The sequence below is a fragment of the Ictalurus furcatus genome, chromosome 11, assembly GCF_023375685.1.
Source record: "Ictalurus furcatus strain D&B chromosome 11, Billie_1.0, whole genome shotgun sequence".
NCBI classification, from domain to species: Eukaryota; Metazoa; Chordata; class Actinopteri; order Siluriformes; family Ictaluridae; genus Ictalurus; species Ictalurus furcatus.
Genome location: NC_071265.1, coordinates 7,205,467 through 7,227,890, shown reverse-complemented (window position 1 = coordinate 7,227,890; position 22,424 = coordinate 7,205,467). Strand labels below are relative to the sequence as shown.

The 22,424-nt window shown below is 37.7% G+C and overlaps 1 protein-coding gene across 1 annotated transcript; it reads right to left on the bottom strand.

Annotated features, from left to right (window-relative positions):
* Window positions 1-18,231: 18,231 nt before the first annotated feature.
* dmrt2b (doublesex and mab-3 related transcription factor 2b) lies at window positions 18,232-21,368 on the bottom strand. Its single transcript, XM_053636998.1, has 3 exons — window positions 21,090-21,368; window positions 20,545-20,641; window positions 18,232-19,767 (listed from the first exon to the last, which is right to left on the bottom strand). Exons 1-3 carry the CDS (start codon window positions 21,366-21,368, stop codon window positions 19,031-19,033), a joined length of 1,113 nt encoding a protein of 370 aa, XP_053492973.1. The 3' UTR covers window positions 18,232-19,030.
* Window positions 21,369-22,424: the final 1,056 nt, after the last annotated feature.

The following is a 22,424-nucleotide window of genomic DNA, read 5'->3' as shown; positions in this document are numbered from 1 at the left end:
ATTTCCTTGTTGAAGAAAAACCCCTTCACAATATCTAGCCATGTCAACACTCTGGAGGAGGTAGGCATATCATTGTCAAAGTCTACAATCAAGAGGCACCTTCATGAATGTAAATACAGAAGGTTTGCCTCAAGATGCAAACCACTTGTAACATTCAAGAACAGAATTAGACTTGCTAAAAAGCCTCTAAAAAAGCCTGACAATTTTTGATGCAAGATTAACTTGTACTAGAATGATGGGAAGAGAAGAGTATGGAGAAGGGATCATGATCCAAAGCATACCACATCACCTGCCAAACATGTGGAGGATGTGTTAGGGCATGGGCATGTATGGCTGCCAATGGAACTGGGTCACTAGAGATTATTGATGATGTGACTGCTAATAGAAGTAGAAGGATGAATCATGAAGACTATATAGAGCTATACTTTCTCGTCAGCTTCAGTCAAATGCTGCAAAACTGATAGGACAGTGCCTTACCGTACAGATGGATAATGACCAAAAACATACTGCGAAAGCAACCCAAGAGCTTCTTATGGCACAGAAATGAATTGTTCTTAAATGTCTGATGACTTCAACCCAATTGAGCATGCTTTTCACTCATTGAAGACAAACCTGAGGGTAGAAAGACCCACAAACAAGCAGCAACTGAAGGAGGCTGCTGTAAAGGCCTGCCAATGCATCCGAAGGGAAGAAATGCTTATGCTTAAATGCTTATACTCAAAATTGACATTTAACTTTGGATTTATGATCACCTAATCTGTGATCTTGTGTGATATGAGAGATCATTGCGCAGTATGAGCGGTAGTTTGATCGCTCGTTGTCCTCTGTAGGCCCAGAGAAGTTATGAAGTTGATATATTATTATTGGATCAATTTTTCTGAACATTATTTAAAAAACCCTAACCCTGTTGAAATGAAACTTAACATTCTCTGTAGGCTGACATATAACTACAAACATTATGTAAAGGTTAACTGATATCATTTTTTCTTTTATCTATGGTGTGCAGTGATCTACTGTAACATCAGCACGGCAACCTGTAAGAAACGTCCCACAGCAATTCCCATAATACACCCTGCTCCATCTATACTTAGTACCCATCCAAGCATGAGAGGGATGGTGTACAGTATGTGTTAAGCTTTCAGTGGTGCTGATTGTTATTGTTATAGCTCTCTGAGGGAGGTGAAAGAGAGACTGCTAGACAGATCGCAAACTCAGCTGGCGACTCTATGTATATACAGATAAGAACACAAAGGCTCCTCTCCTTCTCCTTATCCAGTTATACGGCGGCCGTATCTGTGGGGCGGAGGATGATGCCAATCACTGGCTTGTCACTCGTGTTAAGCTCAAACAGTGATCAGGTTACGCTGACTGAGGCCCCGCACTTAGCTCAAGAGTCTCTCCTTTGTTCAGACATGCTGTTTCCCCACTTAGACCTCTTAACACAATCTACATGCTGGACGAGTATGCGAATTGGTCATGCCACTACAGGTTTCAAGGTTGGGAAGACATGACAACTGACACGTGCTGGATAAATTATGTTGCAATCTATTTCTGAGAGGACACTTGAGCATTTCATATTTCTTACATTGTGTTTTTATACACTTAGACCATTCTCACACCTATTAGTCCAAATCAGAGCTATTTACTTATACTTTTGGTTCAGTTGCTATTTGGTTTGGTTTCACACCACACATGAGGTTGGAAGGTGTGTATTTCTGAAAATGTACTAGTAAATCTCCAAGTGCGTGTAGAAATGAGAAAAATCACCCGTGTACAAAGCATGGAGTCGAAAATAAATAAACGATTGGATCGTTTTACAAATAACTAGTTCAAATAGTTTGTATATCACCACCACCTTTTGTTTTCTCTTTTTGTTCATCTGCGTAAATATCCTGAACACCTGCCTGAACGAGATGACACGCCAGGAATCAATTCAAATGGACTAAACACTATAAGAAAGCACACTTATACTGTACAGACCACCTAGTACTATTTTAAAGTTTCAGTTCTCTTATTTAGTTTCCTTCTGAGAGCTCCACATACCTCCACAATATAAGGATCTTTGCAGAGTTAGCACCTGAGATTACTCTTAAGGGAAACTTAAATCCAAACTTAAACCACTGCTTGTTGCTGAGGTGGACACAAATGGCTGGAAGGTTTTATCCACTGCCCACTTGCGTAATTCCAGGAGAGACGATGCCAGTTTCCCCCAACAGCTGCAGATCCAAGAGAAAGACAAACACAAGCTCATTAGTTTCCTAGTGTTTTCAACGCCATAGAACATTCTGATGGCCAATTATTACAGTGATATACTGTAATAATATACACATCCCTCGATGTTTTTGTAGTTTTTCTGAACCCATCAATACATAATAGAGTGAAAATGGTTCTTTGCAGACTGAATAATTGTAGCAAATATGGAAATATTCTAGAAATAAAAGTGAAATAGAAGTGCCTAGTCCCAAACAGAACCCGTTAATACAGTGGTGTGATTCGGTCCCAAAGGAAATAAAAAGAAATAAATAAAATGGAAAAGGCTGGATGTCCATTTTAAGAGACTCACACAAACAGGCTGTCAAATAAATAAATAAATAAATAGTTTTTGTCACGTTTACTTTAATTCTAGCATGCTAATTTACTCAGAGATAAGTACACTAAGTATACATAATATGATGTTAATATAAAAGTACATTAGGTGCCAAGTAACCTATTATTTTAATTACAGATCTGCTTCTAGTAATGTAGTTTAAACTAGAAAGATTAATTATAGGTTTTTCAGTGTACTAATCATTCAGGTCTGCTTATATTAAGTCCACATGAAATTATTTATTATGTTTTAATTCAGTATATGCTTTGAAATGTTTCATTCATTTAAAAAAAAATGTTTATCATTTGCAGATTAAGACATACAGTACTGTGCAAAAGTCTTGGTTTTAGTGCAAACTTTGTTATAGATTTTTATTTTATGACTTCTACATTATCGAGTCAGTACAAAAATGTTAGATTCCCAAACATTTTTTTAGTTTTCTAGCACAAAAATGAAATGTCACAGAAAAATGATTGTATGTCAGTAAAGAAAGCAGCATATTAAGTGGTAAGAGACACTTTTCAAACAAAAAAAAAAACACAATGAAGTCTGCTGGATTTTGCTGAAAAAATATGAAGCAGTGAGACAGTCAAAGTCTCCAGAAGAACCGTGTCTGGTTCTGCAAGAGGTTCAATAAAACTTACAGCTCATTTCCTTTTTCCTAATTCTACCTGACACTACTATTTTTTTAAGCAAAGGGTCGTCACATGCAAGAAAACTTTCAGACCTTATCTGAAAATAAAGTCAATATCTATCTATCTATCTATCTATCTATCTAGCTATCTATTAAAATGCTTGTGACAAGGCACACACACAACACGAGAACAACAACTATAACCTAATTTAAACAAGTATGATTAAAATAGAACAACATAAATACAATAATATACAAAATATAATATACAATATGAGTGGAAACACACTGGGCCACATTTATTAAGCTGGTTACAAACTAATTTATTCGTACATCAAATGCAGGAAGTTTTACACAAGAGATGCGGTAGTAATGAACATTCTGTTAGTTCTGACAAATGTATCCTATGCCCCTGGGTTTGTGTACATTTACATATAAGCAGTCTCATAAGCAATCAAAAAGAAGTCAATAAATGAAGACAAATAAGACTGAATATTCAATCAGGACTAAAGAAATGGTGCTTTAAATAAGGAGAAAGATTCAATGTGTGCCTATAGTAGCTGAAGTGCTGCAGTGGCTGAGCTACAGTACTATACGTTTTAGCATACGCCAAGCTCTTTCACTGTTCAGCAGTCATTGTGTCATTTTCAGCTCTCTGTGAGATTTGCTTTGTTTGGCCTATGAAAACATTTCCACATAACTTTATTAAAGAATTGATAAATATCACATAATATGAGTAGTGTAAACAAGACAAAGTAGTTCACTTTGCTGAAGTAGGATGTAAAATGATTTAGTGGAGGAAGGGAATAAGGGAATAAACTGGACTAGAGGCTATTTAAGAACCTGATATCCTGTAGATAAAACTTGGGGGGGGGGGGGGGGGGTTTAGGAGTTAGCCTGGTTTTGTAATTAAAGTTGATTTGACATGACTTATTAAACTATCTAATAAAAAAAGAAGTGCTTTAAAAGACTGTACAGACCGTTTTACAGTGGCACACTAGACCAGTACTCAAACTTTCATAACAGCTAGTGATCCAGTCTCATGTACAATATGTACATATATACTTTCACTATGAAAATATATTATCATTCCATCAAGCAGCTTTGGTTCAGTCGATGCCACGCTGTTCTCTTAAGAGGAAAGTGTACACATTAAATCAGAACTTGGATGTAAGTGAGGGTATAATCAAGATTTATTATTGTAACTAAACCTCCTGCATTTGCACTGCAGTTTGATTCTTAACCAGTATGTAGCTTTAAATAAAGCTGTTTTCCTGTTACATTTCTTTCATGTTCAGAGTTAATACTACAACTATACTACAGTTGTATGTTCTAATATACAGTATACCAGAAGAACATTTCAGATCTTTAGACTTAACAGGAAAAGCCTAAGAATAGGTTCACTTTACTGCATATCGCACACTTCAAACAGTCCTCGTCATGTCATACACGTCTGTCCGTAACATGATGGATTTACTGATTTCACTTTCAAATGCTTTCTTTCTGTTTCTATAAACCATGCAAAAGTTTAAAGGTGATACAGTCAAGCATCTTTTCACTCTACTGTTTCATGGACATATGGTTTTCTTAACACTCTCTGATAGCAATCAGGACAAACCAATGAGTGGAAAGATACTGGAAAAAAAAAAGAGTACATGAGCAAAATTGAGATCCATGTTTAGGGTGTGAGCGTGTCTATGTAGACATCAGACTTACTGTACACAAACACACACGCATACACTGATAATCAGGGTCTCATCAGGTCTATGTGGCTCCTTTGGCTGACACAGACTAAACCTGATAGACACTGGCACAGTCTAAATCCAAGAAACCACAGATAAACAACAGCCAGCTACTGTATTGTGATAGTATTCCTCTCCTGAAGTCTTTAGGTCACATGATTAAATCTAGTCCAAAAAATGTGGTTCTTACTTAATAAAACAATATGAAGCATATTTTTATTCTCAGTTTTTTTTGTCTCTCATGCATCCGTAGATTAGATAAACCAAGATAAGACTTGTTTTTTTATTATTATCAGAAATAAGTTAATAAATATGTTATAAATACGTTTACATGCCATGATTTTTTTTGTTTTTACACCAAACACTTATAAAGTTAAAAGATTGTGTGTGCTTTGAATATTTTAAAGGGTCAACACTTAAATTAGGTAGAAAATGTAGTGCAGTAGGTAACCAGGTTAACTGTATATTTGTCTAATGTTAGTGTAAAGTGTAACATGCATTGATAGATTTTATTTCACATTAATGAACTCAAAACCTCCATTTACCTTGGCAGAAAGTGAGGGCGCTGTGCCGATGAGTCGTTCAAACTGGAAAATCAAGAGGTGTGTCAGTTAAAATTGGATTTCAAGACGCCTGTCTTGAACAATTGAACAATCTTTTTTAGATTCACGTCAATTGGCTCATCTGCTGCTTTTTTATTTGCTTAAAGGTTAGCAGGTCTGTGATGAATTTTCTATTATAGCATCTCTGACGGTAGTATATTATATTATTAGTAGTTCTAATACGTTATCACGTGATTCTATCGTAACAGCTTACGCTTCGACTTATATGGTGGACGTGCCATATAAACAGGTTTAAAAAGTGTCATTGTTGACATGCTGAATAGTTTTCTGACACATTAAAGAGGTCTTTGCGCTTTCTGGTTTCTCAGTAATATGACCTGCATTTATGTTTGAATAACTTCATGAAAGAATAAAAAAAAGAGATGCTGGTGAGGGATCAACTGTTTATAGCTCTTATAAGTGATGACAGGAAGTAACTAATATGGGCGTTCCTACAACATTAGAGGTAAATATAAATGGATACAAAGAACAACATCTTCTTGTTGTTCATTCTTAAATTCTTAAAGATAATTGTTGCCAAATTGCTGTAATATAAAAATAGAGAATCTTATCATTCCTATTTTTTTTTTACTTATGTGATAAGATCCAACAACTAAAATGCATTATTAGTGAATACAACTGCTCTTTCAGTCTGATCAAATAAACAAATGACATCATAATAAGAGAAAACGTTCCCTTGCTCTCACACCTCTATATTATTTAGCAGGTTTGAATTGACGTTACACTGTAGGCCTTAAAATATACCTTCAAAATTATGCTTAAGTAGGCCTTATTGCTAACAGAAAATGTAAACCATCTTCTGGGAGCAGATGGAATAATCTAGAATCTAAGTGCCAAACATTTTCATTGTGTTCAACAAAAGCAGCAGTCATGTGCAAATGTGAGTCAGTTCTTGGTCTTATCAGGCATAACAGTGTTACGCTTACATTGCTTAAGAATTGACCAGAACACCATCCTTCAAGGTGTTAATTTCCTCTGTGCTCATGCGAAGCTCTCAACTTGAGCTGTGTCAAAATTATGCACTGCACCTGATGGTATAATGGAACCCCAAGGAACAAAACTGTCCAATTCATCGTAAAAGGAAACTAAAAATAAACACCGGCCTGCTGTCCCAGCTCAGCCTAATGGCCAAAGCAAACAGCAAGGTGATATGGAGGCATGCAAAACGAGCCACCACAGGAAATCAAAAATAATTATGCGGATAAAACACGATAGCTTGGGCCAGTTACCACAGAGTTGAATGGCACAGCTTCAGCGTTCCAACCACTGCCGGAAACACGCTGGTGGGTATGGAACTTCTGAAAACATGCTACCATAGACGCTTCATGTGGATTACAGTATGGGCTGTCCAGAAACTCATAGCCAGATTTTTATACATCTGCATTGGAAGCAACCTGAAAAACATAAGCGAAACCTTATGGAGGTACCAAAAGGCAGTGGTGGAATGAAAACACCCTGATTTGAGTAAAAGTACTGGTACTGTAGTAATAATTGAGATCAAGAGAATTACTCTAGCACTCTAGTGTCTACAAATCCAAACTAATCCACGCAACTAATCCAAAAACGTTCTATATCCGAGGAATGCTTTTTTGAACAGTTATGGGTGAGCTATCCTGAAGTGAAGCCCACCTCCATTATCAACAGTACATTAATTGGCTTGCTAAATTAGCCAAATGCCATTGGGGTTTTAGCAGCTTGCTAGGTTTGTTATCTACCTCATGTTAATTCATACATGTTTCTAGCTAGATACTGTACCAATTATCTTTGGCATTATCCTAAGTGTTACCTATAGGCTGTAGCAGCACTTAGATTTACTGAACACAACAGGCGGTACAGTGTTTCCACAGGTTGGATGTTGAGCTGTGACATGCTGATATTTCTATGGGTTCCATGGCTCTCTTGATTTGTCGATCATTATCACACTATTTCCTTTGAAACATTTAAAACTGACCATTACTGATAAATTGGGGGGGCGAGGGATGCTCATCTGTCTCCACGGTCTCAGAAAACTCTTTTATTTTGATTGGATCTTGAAATTGAAATATATCAAATTTGCATATCAGTGTTACAATGAGCCATGTACTCAAGTACTGTAACAAAATTATGCATAATATTTTCCTTCCGTCCCTGCCAATAGGCCCATATTTATAGGACTATATAAAATAAGAATATGGGATTAAGTATGGCCCAAACAATAATCACACAACATTTTCAAATGATTTTAAGATACACTAATCACCACATCTATCAGATTTTGTCTGTTAATCCGTCTGATATATGATGTTGATCTGTGTAGCTCCACTTCCTGTTTCTAGTGGCTTGCTATCTTCAGGAACCCTGTAATGAGATCTTGATGCTTGCACTTTAGATGCAGATTAGGTGAGTTAAAACTTCGATTTGTTGAAATCAGGACCTAAATTCACCATCTGGTGCCAAACAATCAGGGCTGTAGTCAGCAAGTCTTGCATTCATGCATGTTTTCCATTTCCAAGTTCTTTTAATCTTCAAAAAAAAAAAAAAAACAACTTCCAGATTGTTTCTTTAGCAGATATGTACAATACTTGCTGCCATACCAAAGCTATAGCAGCAAAAACAATGTCAAGTCTCGATTCTTGATTGATTGCATGTTCAAGTCTTTGTTTAAAGGGGAAACAGTGTGAATTTACTTACAAATGATACACCAAAAATCAGCTTTTGGATGCACAAGAGCTGCTCCACACACACTTCTGGCAGCATGCCTAGGTCAACAGGTTGACGGAGGTAAAAATGGAGTGTACTCTGCTGTAAACTTCCCTCCCCTTCTCACCATGTCACACTTCAGTGTTTCAATTACCGGGTAATTTATAATAGGTAAAGTATGTAGCGTTTGAAATTTCTATAATGTTAATGAACCCTTTCATATATATGTCTTCTTTACTCTTTGCTCATATATATATATTTTTTTCATGATGTAGACTTTTGACACAAATCAAGTTCAACTTTAGTGATGTCATTCTATACCATATGTACTTATATCATGTCCTTGTGTTTGTGTTGGTTTTCGGGTCTAGTCATGCCACTGCACCTGTATCGTCACTTGTTTGTTGCCTCACTGTGTTCACCTGTTCTGTGCTTAGTTCTGATTAGTCTTTATGTTTATAATAGCAAGTGAAAACTCACTTGTGTCGCTTGTAGTTTGTCTCTTTTGGGCATGTAATGTACTGACTGCTACTGTCAATGCTGTTGGTGTTGAGTTCTACTTGTTTCGTAATGTCTCTATACACATTTAATGAGAGGTCATAGTGTCTATGACAGGATAAGATGAAACCATGTATATATACATATAAATATATACCGTGTTATTCCATTTTTGCACATCAAACTGTAAATGGGAACTAATTGAAGAAATGCCAGATTACTCATGCAAGTAATCTCAAACAGGAACTCGGTATTTATTTACAACGCAGTTTCCTGGTCCAGACTTTGCGAAATGATGCAGACTTTGCTTTACTGTTATCCTACACTGACAGGTTTTCCTTTTTTCCTTCATAGAAATCTGACACAGTGTCATAAACGTCACAATGGCATCATCGATTCCATCTTCACAGAGATGATCCTGGCTGTTACCCTGCAGCTGTCAGAGACTTGGCCACATACAGAGTGATTCAGTCCTCATAACAGTGTAACGGATAGACCCATGTGTAAATGAGCATTCAAAGCAAGTACTTTAGTCTAAGATATCAAACATTTGGCAACATCCCAGTGGGTGAAACCTGGTAAACCTGCATTGGTCAGAGTCTCAGTGAGAGCAGTAAACCTTTGTGTGTCTCTCAGACAGGGAGGTTGAAATATTTCCTACCTAATTTTAGCACATGAAGCGTCTAATCATCTCCAGCAACACCATCTTCCAGCAACATTTTAGGCTTATGGACCAGTTCAAACCTCAGGTGCCTGGTTCCATGTTGTTAGTGTTTTGTTATCCGGATTACGTGTAATTGCTAGTGCAAATTGCTCCATATGTTGATTCATGTGCTGTTTGGCTGTCTGGAACAGACTAGGGTTTGACGTGCAAAGAGCATCTGGTGTTGCAGGTTAATTGAGGGTGATTAAGATGATTAATAGCTTTGTTTGGAAGAAAAACACAAGACAGAAGGGTTGGTGTTACTGGGCAAATGTTCCAGAGGGGGACAGGCCAGAAGGAGAAGAAGGAGAAGGTGAAGGGCCTCTGAAACAGAGAATGGCCACAGTGAGGACGGTGCTAATAGCCACAGGGGCATGGACTGGAGGTGCAAAACTCCCGAAGCTTATGTGTAATGCTTAGGAAAGTAGTGTGCCAAAGGAAAAGGTAATATTGACTGAGACTTCACATTAGCAGCCAGTGTTTATATTTGTCTGTGTCTGAGTATTGCCTGCATATGTGATGTGTATGTGCCAGAGAACAAGAGTGACCAGAGGAGTAACCATAAGTTTAATTTCCCATCATGTAGCTTCAACAGTGCCTCAGTTTTTGGAAAATGCACATTTTAGCATGGACTTTAGTTGTATAAACTCAGAACTGAGTCCCTAAATTAATTTCAAATGCCTACAAACTTTTAAACATTTTCAGGAAAAATAATTACCAAAAAAAATGAAAGAAACAGATGAAGTGTTGGGGTTTTTTTATTTTATTTTAATTGTTTAATAAGAGCTGCCAAAAGCAACAATCACTTCACCCCATAATATACTGCACAATAAAAACATTTAGTATATTGACCAAAATAAGATTACATTATTACTATGCAATAACAAGTATGGAATTATGCAGTGATCAAGAAAAATATTGAACAAACAAAATTATATATCCTGACAGTGTTGCTGGTGAGGCTTCACACTTGACAATAGTTGCTGAATGAGGTTTATATTAATTCTAATATATTATTGTTTCTAAAGTAACAACTTAGACAATCTACATAATCTAAGGGTAATAAAAACATTAAAATGGCATATAATCATTTATATAGTGAAGCTTTCTGTGAGGAGATGTTTATTTAACATTAATGGAAGGAGGCTCCAGTGTCAGTGCTTTGTAACAGTCAGGTTTTTCCACCACAACTTTCTGGGTTAAGGGTAATATGATGTCAGGCCTACTCAGTCTTTGAACTCCAATTCCCAGAATACACCACCTCCTACAGACATGGCGGACATAGACTACAACTCCCAACTCAGTACACGCTCTCAGTCTCAGCTGTTGCCAATCACACACACTCACACACCACCCTTTAAAAAGGAACTTCAGTCACTTTAAACTTTGCAAAGTTAGTTTGTTGTTGTTTGTTGGACTTTGTTTGAATGGACTGTTTCAAATGTGCTTGCATTCGACTCTCTGCCTCTCCATCGTGACACATGACCAGAGACACTATTTTGTCTTATTAACATTAGCAAAGAGGGAAAAAAAGAGAGGTGGTTGAGTAAGTGACTGTTTATAGCTGCTATAATGTAATTGATAACAGGAACTACACAAAATTAAACATGTGGTGTTTTCCACTAATATTGGCACCCTTGGTAAATATGAGCAACGAAGGCTGTGAAAAATTGTCTTTTTTTTTACCTTTTAAACATAAAATTCACAAAAAATACTCTGCTCTCATGGATATCAAACAATTACAAACACAACAGAGGTTTATCAAAAAAGTTTCTTTCTTAAATATAGGTGTGCAACAATTATTGGAACTTCTATGTTTTTCTCATATGAATTCATATTTGAAGTATACTCCCATTGTTATTTTAAAAAATATTTTTTTACACCTGGGTTACTAGGAACAGGAAATTGTTAAATGCCCATTTCCACCATCAGGGCAATAATTAAGAAGGTCCAGTCAACTGGAAATGTTATGAATCAACCTGGAATTGGACATGTGTCTATATCGTCTCAACGCACTGTAAAGAGGATGGTTCGAGTGGCCAAAAAATCAAAGGATCACAGCTGGAGAATTGTAGAAGTTAGTCGCGTCTTGGGGTCAGAAAATCTCCAGAACTGGTCCCTTGACTTGAAACCCATAGAAAACCTGTGGGGTGAACTGAAGAGGAGAGTCCACCAGCATGGACCTCAAAATGTGAAGGATCTGGAGAGATTCTGTATGGAGGAATGGTCTCAGATCGCTTACCATGTATTCTCCAACCTCATCAGGCATTATAGGAGAAGACTCAGAGCTGTTATCTTGGCAAAGGGACGTAGCACAAAGTATTGACTAAAATGGTGTCATTAATTGTTGCACACCTATATTTAACAAAATATATTTTTGGATACAGCTGTGCTTTGTTTGCAATTGTTTGATATCCATGAGAACAGAGTATTTTTGTGAATTTTTTAAACAAAAGATCAAAAGGTTAAACAATAAAGGCGATTTTTCACAGCCTTCTTTGCTCATATTTACCAAGGGTCCCAATATTAGTCGAAGGCACTATAACAATAAACAATATAATGTAGAATAAAACACTTCAGGGCATGCTGTTATTGGAAAATAATAAACTTCATGGTGCTAGTAGTAGCTCCACTTTGCATTAGGCCGCATCAAACCACCCTGGCACTTTATTATGTTCCTATAAAAGCACATGCAAGTATTTTAGGTCTTATATGTCACATGCTTGTTTTGCTTAAGGGCACCGAATAACATTGAAAACTGCACAAATGTGTACCTATGAGAACTGGCGTAATGTATAGCCTACATATGATGAAAATTCCTGTAGACTGAGGTCTGTTTTATCATTTAAAATTTCACCACCTGTACCGCCCACGTACGAAGGGAAAAAAAGCTGATTCTGATTTTAATTGAAACTCTATGCTGCCACCGATACCAGAATGAGCTGCGATCCCTAATCCAACTTCTCGTCCTGTGTTCCCTGAGAAATCACAGCATGAATTGTCATGTCTGTAATGATAATCCTGTTAGAATAAATAGCCCTTAAACATGGTGCTGTTCTTGGCTCGTGTGCAGGCTGTACAGCTGGGATGGATACTTCACTACTATATCACGCCATCTCACTTCTCCGACAATCTGCCAACTCAACTCTCTCTCACACACACACACACACACACACACACACACACACACACACACACACACATTCTCCCTGTTTCTCTCACACATTTACTTTTGGCCGAGCAGCGTTTATTACTTCAACATCCCAAATTCATTTACTGCTGGAACTTGAACTTGACATAATTAGTGGAGGTTTGTATGTCAATAACCCCTCTTTTTTCATTCATGGGTCTGGAAGTGGTGCAATCAATCACTCAGAATAAGGTGTCAATATGCTTGTATGCCACTTTTATGGAGCAGCAACCACATAACACACATGGGTGGGTTCTTTTTCCAGGACTGTTGGCTGTTATGGCTATCCAGTGGTTAAGGTTACCCATAGAGGAGAAACAAACCCAGGCACAGTAAATACCTTGCTAATGGTTTCATCGGGTGGGGAACACAGCTATGTTCATCTAAATATTGCTGCCCAGTCTAAGAAACTCCAGAGGCATTCAGGCATCATGTTGCTAAACCAGGTTAGTTAAGATGCATACAGTGAAGGTTAAAGCATTGGATTACTACATTTTAATGGTTCTTGTTGTAACAAGCAATTGTCAAAACATGACTATGATATTATAAGTTTGGAAGATGTGTTTATATGTCATTGAGATGCAGCACTGTGGAACAGACTGTGTGCTCTCGGCTTCTGTAGTTTGAATCAGGAAATCTGTGGTTTATGCTTTTGGAACGAGGAAAGATGGATACCGGGAGTTGCAGGTAACTGTATAGCCACACAGCTGCAGCAGTGGGCACAGACCCCATGCTGGCTCGAAGAAATCACCACAGAGGGAAAGAGAGAGACAGACGGAAAGACAGTTTTAGCATTCCCGAGTAGAAAAACCAAACCCTACAAGCAAGAAGTGAAAAAAATCCTCATTAGTCTGCATCTGTAACATACAGACAAGTGAAAAATTAAACTAAACATAAAAATAACCCTAACATAAAGAGTTTTAGTAAGGTGTTGGATCCTGACGAGCTGCCAGAAAAGCTCTCATAGGTGACTCCCATAGGTGTTCAATTGGGTGGACATCTGGTGAGTGTAAAAGCCATAGGCTATGATTTACATCATTTCCATCCTCATCAAACCATTCAGTAAGTCCTTGTGCCTTGTGAATGGAGGCGGAGTCATCCTGGAAGAGACCACACCCATCCGGATAGAAATACGTCATCATAGGATAAAGGTGATCAGTCAGAAGAACTTTGTATTGATTTGCAGGACACAAGTGAACCCACCCCATGCTAGCAAAATAAATACACGCCCCCACAGCATAACTAAGCCACTGTTTTTTTTTTCTTCTTTAATTTGTCTACCATGCGTATGTGTGATTACGTAATAGTCATTTTGACATGTTTCCATGTACTAAAAAGTGAGTTTACTCAAAGACTCACTTATAATGGAAATGTAAGGCCAGTTGTTGGGGGCACTCAATAAAAGTTTAAAACGCATGACTATATAATGCAAATTGAAAACCATAAGCGATATGCTCTAACAATGAAGGAACATTAAAACCACCAGAATATTATTGTGTAGGTCCTCCACCAAAACAGCTCTGACCCTTTGAGGCAAGACCTCTGAAGGTGTGCTGTGGTATCTGGCACCAAGTCTTAGCAGCAGATCCTTTATGTCCTGTACGTTGCAAGGTGGGGCCTCCATGGACCGGACTTGTTTGTCCAGCACATCCCACAGATGCTCGATCAGATTGAGACCTGGGGAATTTGAAGGCCAAGTCAACTCTTTGAACTCTTTGTCATGTTCCTCAAACCATTCCTGAACATTTTTTGCAGTGTGGCAGTGTGTATTATCCTGCTTAAAGAGGTCACTGCCATTAATGAATACCGTTGCCATGAGGGGCGTACTTGGTCTGCAACAATGTTTAGGTTGGTGGTACGTGTTAAAGTAACATCCACATGAATGCCAGGACCCAAGATTTCCCAGCTGAACATTGCCTAGAGCATCACACTTCCTCTGCTGGCTTGCCTTCTTCCCATAGTGCATCCTGGTGCCATATCTTCACCAGATAAGTGATGCAAAGGCACCTGTCCGTCCACATGAAAAAGTAATTCATCAGGCCGGGCCATTTTCTTCCATTGCTCCATGGTCCAGTTCTGATACGCATTGTAGGTGCCTTTGGTGGTGGATAGGGGTCAGCATGGGCACTCTGGCCAGTCTGCACAGCATTATCTTTTCAAGAAATTTGTGTTACAGTATGTCTTCTGTGGGATCGGACCAGATGGGCTAGCCTTCGCTGACCACACACATCAAAGAGCTTTTGGCACCCATGACCCTGCTGCTGGTTCATTGGTTGTCCTTCCTTGGACCACTTTTGGTTGGTACTAACCACTGCATACTGTGAACACCCCACAAGGCCTGCCATTTTGGAGATGCTCTGACCCAGTCGTCTAACCATCACAATTTGGCCCTTGTCAAAGTCGCTCAGATCCTTATGCTTGCCCATTTTTCCTGCTTCCAACACATTAACTTCAAGAACTGACTGTTCACTTGCTGCCTAATATGTCCCACCCCTTGACAGGTGCCATGGTAACGAGATCATCAATGTTATTCACTTCACCTGGCAGTGGTTTTAATGTTATGGGTGATCTGCATTTATTCTCCCCTCTTCAAGTTAAAAAAAAATCTGGTAAGAGTCCGTGGTGCTCGTCAGAAATGGTGAACATTATATTGAAATAAAATCTAACCACTTCAACTTGTCTTATTTATAGCCGTAAATGAATCGCTCAATGGTTAAGCATTAAAAGGTTACTGTTATCACCTTTTCCTCATGTTAATACTTATCTTTGCAAACAAGTCATTTTATGCAGTTGGACCTTCATTCATTTTAGTTGAATGCCCCTGGTCAAGACTTTTTAGACAGTTTTTTCCCCCCAGCAGAAATAACATCTGGTAATAATAACAACAGTTACCATCACATTGACACACTTTAGCCAAATGAAATATTTCCAACTCATCAGCTCTACTGCCTTTTGATTGGGTGCAGCAGGTGAGGGGCAAAAGGCCAACTATACACACTGAAAGAGACACCTGCGTTCAGGGATTGGGCAGTGTGTGTAAACCTAGATCTGCTTTTGGGGGGATTGAGATCATGTTCCTGGCACAAGGGGTCAATGTGACAAATTCTGCCTGTGTAGGGAGCTGGCAGTGGGATCAAAGTGGAGCTTGTGAATCCCGATACTAAACGTTGCTGATATCCTGTCAACAGAGACGAGATACTGAAGTCTAGCTTACATAAACAATTTGGAGGTGACCAAGAGCAGCATGTAAGCATAAATAAATCCATGGTGGCAATATATTAAGTCGCTCTGGATAAGGGCGTCTGCCAAATGCCACATTATTCCACATATAGGGCGTGAGAGTGGCTGGGTTAGCAAAGTCAAGTCTCAACTGTGGTGTTGTGTTAAAAGAATGTTACTGAAATGCAAATAAAAGGAAAAAAGTTTCACTTTGACAAGAGCACTGGCCTAGAAGCTACTTCTTCAAGTGGGGAAAAGCTAATGCTGTGGTTAAGCCTGTTATCTGCTCCGTCAGCATGCCGATCCTGACCCAATTCAAAACCGCATACCTCTGAAACTTTTGGGAGAAAGAATGCTAATGAAGTTGCATAGAACCTCAGAAAAGTAGAAAAGTGTGCACATATTTGGGAGTAATTTGTGTTCCCTTTAATCAAGATAATTGTTTGGCAATATGAAGGAGATCCAGTCAACTACTAAAAAGCAACTTATCAAGCAGAATAAATACAGTGTGAAAAGGAAGATGGATAGAAATGTCACTGTTCTGAAGGGTGAAATCGATCATTTGCAGTGTTGTGGGGTCTCAAGCTACAAATTGCAACACTCCTAGCTTAAAAACAATTTTTGTTAGTGTTTTTCCTTTTCACATTACCAGTTCAACATGATTTTTTATTTTTTAAATCAAACAAATTGCAAACAATTGTATTGATCAGAAGTACTTATTTTTAATTAGTGTAAAAAAGTGTGTAGATGCACCTCATCTAGCATGGACTTGTCTGGAGAATATCAGGATCATGGCACAGCTACAAAGCAAAAGAGGAGAGATTCTGACAGTCTTTAAAAAAAAAAAAAACGATCAAACATTCAAGGCCATATTAATGAGCGTGAAAGATTCACATTGGCAAAGGACACGCATTTGTTTGTAACCTATGCAAATCAGAAATGAAAATACAGTTGACTTTAAGCACTAATTTAAGGACACGCGTAAAGGTGGATAGCTTCTTATATACTTTTGTTTTTGTTCTTGATGACCTAGCTGGTTAAGTTAGGAGTTTGGCCAGGAGTGATAGCACTAGGTGTAGCTTTATATATATATATATATATATATATATATATATATATATATATATATATATATATAAATGTATAGCAATTTAGCTATTTTAATTCATAAGTAGATTATAGCTTGACAAGAAAAAAATTGCAAAATAACGTCCCCTACACTGAGCATTTCTATCATAGCTCCCGTGAGTCATTGTGCTTCCAGTTTATTCCTTTACACAATGATTTGTCTAGAACAATAAACAGTCAGCCAAAACCAAAAAACAGATGTCATCATTTATTTAGACGATAAATCTATAGAGCTATGCAGTACAAGTACAACATAAAATGCTCCCATTTCTAATATAAAGTGTAATATTAATCCTGAACCAGCCTCATTGCAGCCCAGAGTCTTTTTTTTTTTCTTCTTTTCTTCGCAGGAGAATGATTAAGGTTCCTCTGAAAGCCTCCTGATGTAGTGCCCCTATCTACACTCTGAGATGTGCTGAGATAGAGACAGACAAAGAAGAGGGCATGGCGCTATCACTGGTGTTGACGCCACACGGTCCAGAGATGTCAAAACTATCTTACTCCCCTATGAGAGCAATTGTAATGATGGGACAAAAAAGAAAGGAAGAGAAAAAAAAGAGGAGGGATACAGATCAGCTGCAGGCTAAACAAACCTGCTGAGGCTCCAGAATAAAATCACAACCGTGTGAGAATAAAGAAAAATGTTGCTAAGGCAACTTTATCAGATGTGCAGGTATACTGAGCTGAAGTTACCCACATATACAAAAGTCTAAAAAGTTACTATTATTGTATACAAAACCTGTGTAAGAAGAATATATACTGTATTTTTAATATGTTTTATATTAAGTGTTTGAAGGGATTGTTAGAGCCAGTTCATCAATTTTCAATTTAGTAATATATATTATGCTACATTGTTTCTAATGACCGATTCTGATTGGTCGGAAGGCACTGATTCATTTCCTATAACAACACAAGTTTTCTCTTTTTTTCTTTTTTTTTTGCAGTTTCTTGGTAACAGGACAAGCTGCATTTGTTTTAATTACTTTCAACAACTGATATGTTCCACAATAGATATTCAACAACATTACGTGCAACTATAAACTGCAAAAAAAAAAAAAAAAAAAAAAGGATAATTCTTTAATTAATTAAAAAATGTTGGCAAATTGCTTTGGGGCACGTTGTTTTAAGAAAATACACAACAGGGTGGAGTTACTGTTACAACCCTGAAGCTGATTCCTTTTCAAAAACAGGACATCCCAAAGCAATTTGCAGTGTAAAAAATACAGTTTTATTTATTAAAGAACAATGCTTTTTATCTGTTTATGGTTGCATGTGATAGTTAAATGGCAGCTATTTACAGTTTCTCTCTAGAAGTTGATTCTGATCAGCCACGAGGTGTTGATTAATTTCAGCTTCAGTAGTTTAATCTGCAGGTTTATATTGTTAAAGAAATAGAAAACATGTATGTAATATTATATACATTATAATATATACACACACCCACACACACACGTATTCACATATGTTTTATTAATATTAAATTTTCCATATTAAATATTCTCTTGGTAGTGATAGCACAGTGCTTTTTTTTTCTTCATGTCATTTCTGTAAAATTCCAAGGATTTATTTATTTATTTATTTTGACAAAACATTTTAAGAACACACACAATTAGATGAACATTATGTATTTCACTCTATGATGCACATGTGCCGTAATGGTATACCTTCCTCTGTGTATTAACTTGAAATAAAACCCATATAAAATAGTACTTTGATGCATCTTAATAAGCCAGTACAAATATATGGCTATTATGTAATCAAGGAAAAATAAAAGGTTAGGTGTAAACATAGAGGCTGTTGTACGATTACATGATCATTGATAAATTAAATAAAAATAAAAAATATACTTAACTAGCACACAATATACAACCCATATTAGGCATATTATTAAGACATATTAAACCTAATTATTCAGTTTCAGAGTAACGCCTGCAGCATGGTTTCCTCTATCAAAAAAAATATTCTAGAAAAAAAAAATAAACCACTAACTCTATAAAAGCAAGAAATTCTACAGGGAATACTTCTTATCATCTCATCAGCAAAGCCTCGACAGAAAAAGGTAAGGGCCTCCCATTCTTGATTGAGTCGGGTTTAGTGGCCCAGTCCTCATGTGTGTGTGATTCAAGCCCTGATGCCTTGCAGTGTTTTCCTGGCTGCTCAGTCTGTGACAGCACCTTCGCCTCGGTCAGAAAAAGAGCGCTGTCTCGCTTTGACGTGACATCCATTCTGTCAGCAGCAGCACTCTGCGGCGTGCTGTGAGACGAGTCAGCGGGGACTCTTTCTGCCTCGGTGTTTCCTCTATTTTTGTAAAAATAATAGTGTGAGCTTTGAAATGAGGGCAGAGTAACAGATTCCAGACACGACTCTGTCCCACTGCAGGCGTCCCATGATTTCAGCGATGGAGAAACATTATGTGTTGCGAGGATTTCCTTAGGACAGTGCTCTACGGCCCTGGTTTTGAACTCCTGTGTGTGGCAATGGAGATCACACTGAAACAACGGTGGATTGGACTTGTACGCAGGCATGTAGCCGGGCACGCCTGTATCAGACAGCGGACAGAAGCATGTTGAGGGACCTGGAGACACTGTTGCCTGAAGAAGGACAATTCTACGCAGCTCTTCAATCTCTCTCTGCCTGAGCTCTCGCTCCAGCATCACACTCTCCAGCTCTTTATCAGCAAAAGCTCTCCTTTTCCTCATCTTAACACTAAGCGGAGGGCAGTGAAGTCTCGTCTGCCAGTCCTCTGACGCTGGTGATTTACATCCTGTGTACAAACAAAACACAATGTCCTGTTCCTGTTTTACAGCAATATAAAAGTGTTCAATTTATTTAAATTAAAAAAAAAAAACAAAAAAACAACCACTCTCCTCCTTAAATAAACACCTCGTCATATTAGTTCCTATCATACCATTTTCACACGTTCGAAGACCTCTTACTGGTCTGGATGCACAAGTTGGAGTGTGAATAAGAGTTTGAAGTTATGTGACAAGGAATTATATTGTAATTGCAGTTACCTTTGTATTATAATGATTATGCATATTCTTCAACACAGAACCTGACGCAAGCTATTATTTATTTATTTTTAGGGGGTGGAAAACTCATTTTCAGCATTGTTTACAGCATTTTCCCATTTTTAGTAAAACTTTTTAAATAGGTCCAAAACAGAACATAAGATCATATGCTTACATGGATGCCATGACAGAAATCCACCTCTTTCTTCACTTCTTCCTCATTTTGTTCTTTTTACTAATGTATACTAGGTTGTATATGCAGACAGGGCATTTTATATATATATATATATATATATATATATATATATATATATATATATATATATATATATATATATGAGAAACAACTCTCTGAAGCACCCCATTCCATTAGGTAATTAGCCCACCCAACCATCATTTCCATAATTTTAATTACCTAAAATAATCACAAATAGATCCTCTATTTGCCAGAGGGATCTGTAGTAATGCCTGAGCTAATCCAATTTCTCCCTGTGGATGGGTTAATGAGATATGTGTTAATTAAGGCTTACCCTCTAGTATGCTCTTGGCCAGGAGGCTAGGTGTTTTGGTGTAGCGCTGGTAGGTTTGGCGTCTCAGGAAAGGAGCACTTCTTTGCGTTTTCTTGCTCTGTTAATGAAATAAGCAGCTCTGCATGAATATCTGTGTCTTTAGTAGCGTGTTATATGGTTCTATCTGGGGTAAGACTGAAGGGCTATATTTTTGCTGTAGCAATAGTTACCCATAAATTATTAATTAAAAGGTTTATAATAATAATAATAAGAAGAAGAAGATTATAGGTTTTTTTGCAATTAACATTGAATACTGAAATCACAACAGTAATAAATTATATATATATATATATATATATATATATATATATATATATATATATATATACACACACACACAGGCATAGTGTTTATGAAGGCTGATTGCAGCACAAATGTTCAGTTATTCATACATACATAAGTACATAAGAACAGGAATCTGTGAACAAAAATACATATTTTACAGCAAAACGTTTTTACGCTTGCGCATGCGCTGTAAACACACACACACACACACACACACACACCTCTCCGGCCTGCTGTCTGCGGAGCGCGACCTGCGCGGCCATCACGCGCTGCCTCTCCAGCACCAGCACGCAGCTCGCGCACCGGCACTCCCGCCAGCGGCACGTGCGCTTGTGGCCCTTGAGACGCGACACGACGCCGTGGTTCCGACAGCGCGCGCATTTCGGGCTGCGCACGGGCGCTCTTTGCGCTCCCGGCGTCCTCTGCACGTCCGTTCCCTCCAAGGGTCCGAGCTCGGTGCGCTGTTGCGGCTGACAGTCCGTTCCCACTTCAGCGGCCATTTAAAAGTAATAACGCGCTCACCGTTCGTTTCTCGTCAGCGAGCATGTAGGCAGAGCCGTGATTAAGCTTGCTGCTCTCGTTGGAGTCAAATTAGGAAGCGTCCAGGTTTGAAAAGCGGTGTTACTGAGGGTCGTTGTGGATCTTTTTTTTTTTTTCCTCCCCCGGACTTTTCACTGCGCGCGCTACGACGCTGAAGGACGTTACGATGACGAATGAACTCTCAAAGTGCCAAAGTTTGAGCTCATCTTCTCCACGTGTCAGTATTTAACCAAAAGCAGGTGACTGGGAACGTCACACAGGTTGTGGTGCTCAAACCCAACTCCTCCTCTCCTCTCTGGTTACTAGAGTCTATTTTACCTGTGGGTGTGTGTGTGTGTGTGTGTCTATATATATATGTATATATATGTATATATATATATATATATATATATATATATATATATATATTTACCAAATTAATATGTATGGCTATATATATATATATATATATATATATATATATATATATATATATATATATATATATATATAGCCATACATATTAATTATATATATATATATATATATACATATTACCAAATTAGTTCACACACACACACAATACTGTGCAATGGTTTTAACTTTGTTCTAGATTTTTTATGTTATAACTTCGACATTATCGAGTTACATTTTAGATTCCCAACCATTAGTTTTCCAGCACAAAATGAAATGTTACGGGAAAATGTTTGTTTGTCAGTAAAGAAAGCAGTGTATTCAGTGGTAAGAGACATTTTTCAGACTAAAAAAACAAACATAATGAAGAAAAATAAGAAGCGAGTGCGACAGTCAAAGTCTCCAGAAGAACCGTGTCTGGTTCTGCAAGATGCTCAATAACACTTACAGCTCATTTCATTATAAACCTGCACTAACTCTACCTGAGACTACTATTGTCACACAAAATCCTGACTTTGTTTCATTTACTACTGTTTACTGCTCTTTACGGAATTTGTTTTTGTATGAAACATTTAATTTCATTATTTTGAAGGGACAGTACGGTGTATATATAAATGCTTTCA

Coding starts and splice junctions, on each gene's coding strand:
- dmrt2b (XM_053636998.1), bottom strand. CDS start 21,368: ATGGCCGCTGAAGTGGGAACGGACTGTCAGCCGCAACAGCGCACCGAG. Junction 20,642..21,089: donor GCAGACAGCAGGCCGGAGAG/GTGTGTGTGTGT, acceptor TTTCATTAACAG/AGCAAGAAAACGCAAAGAAG. Junction 19,768..20,544: donor GGCCAAGAGCATACTAGAGG/GTAAGCCTTAAT, acceptor GTTTGTACACAG/GATGTAAATCACCAGCGTCA.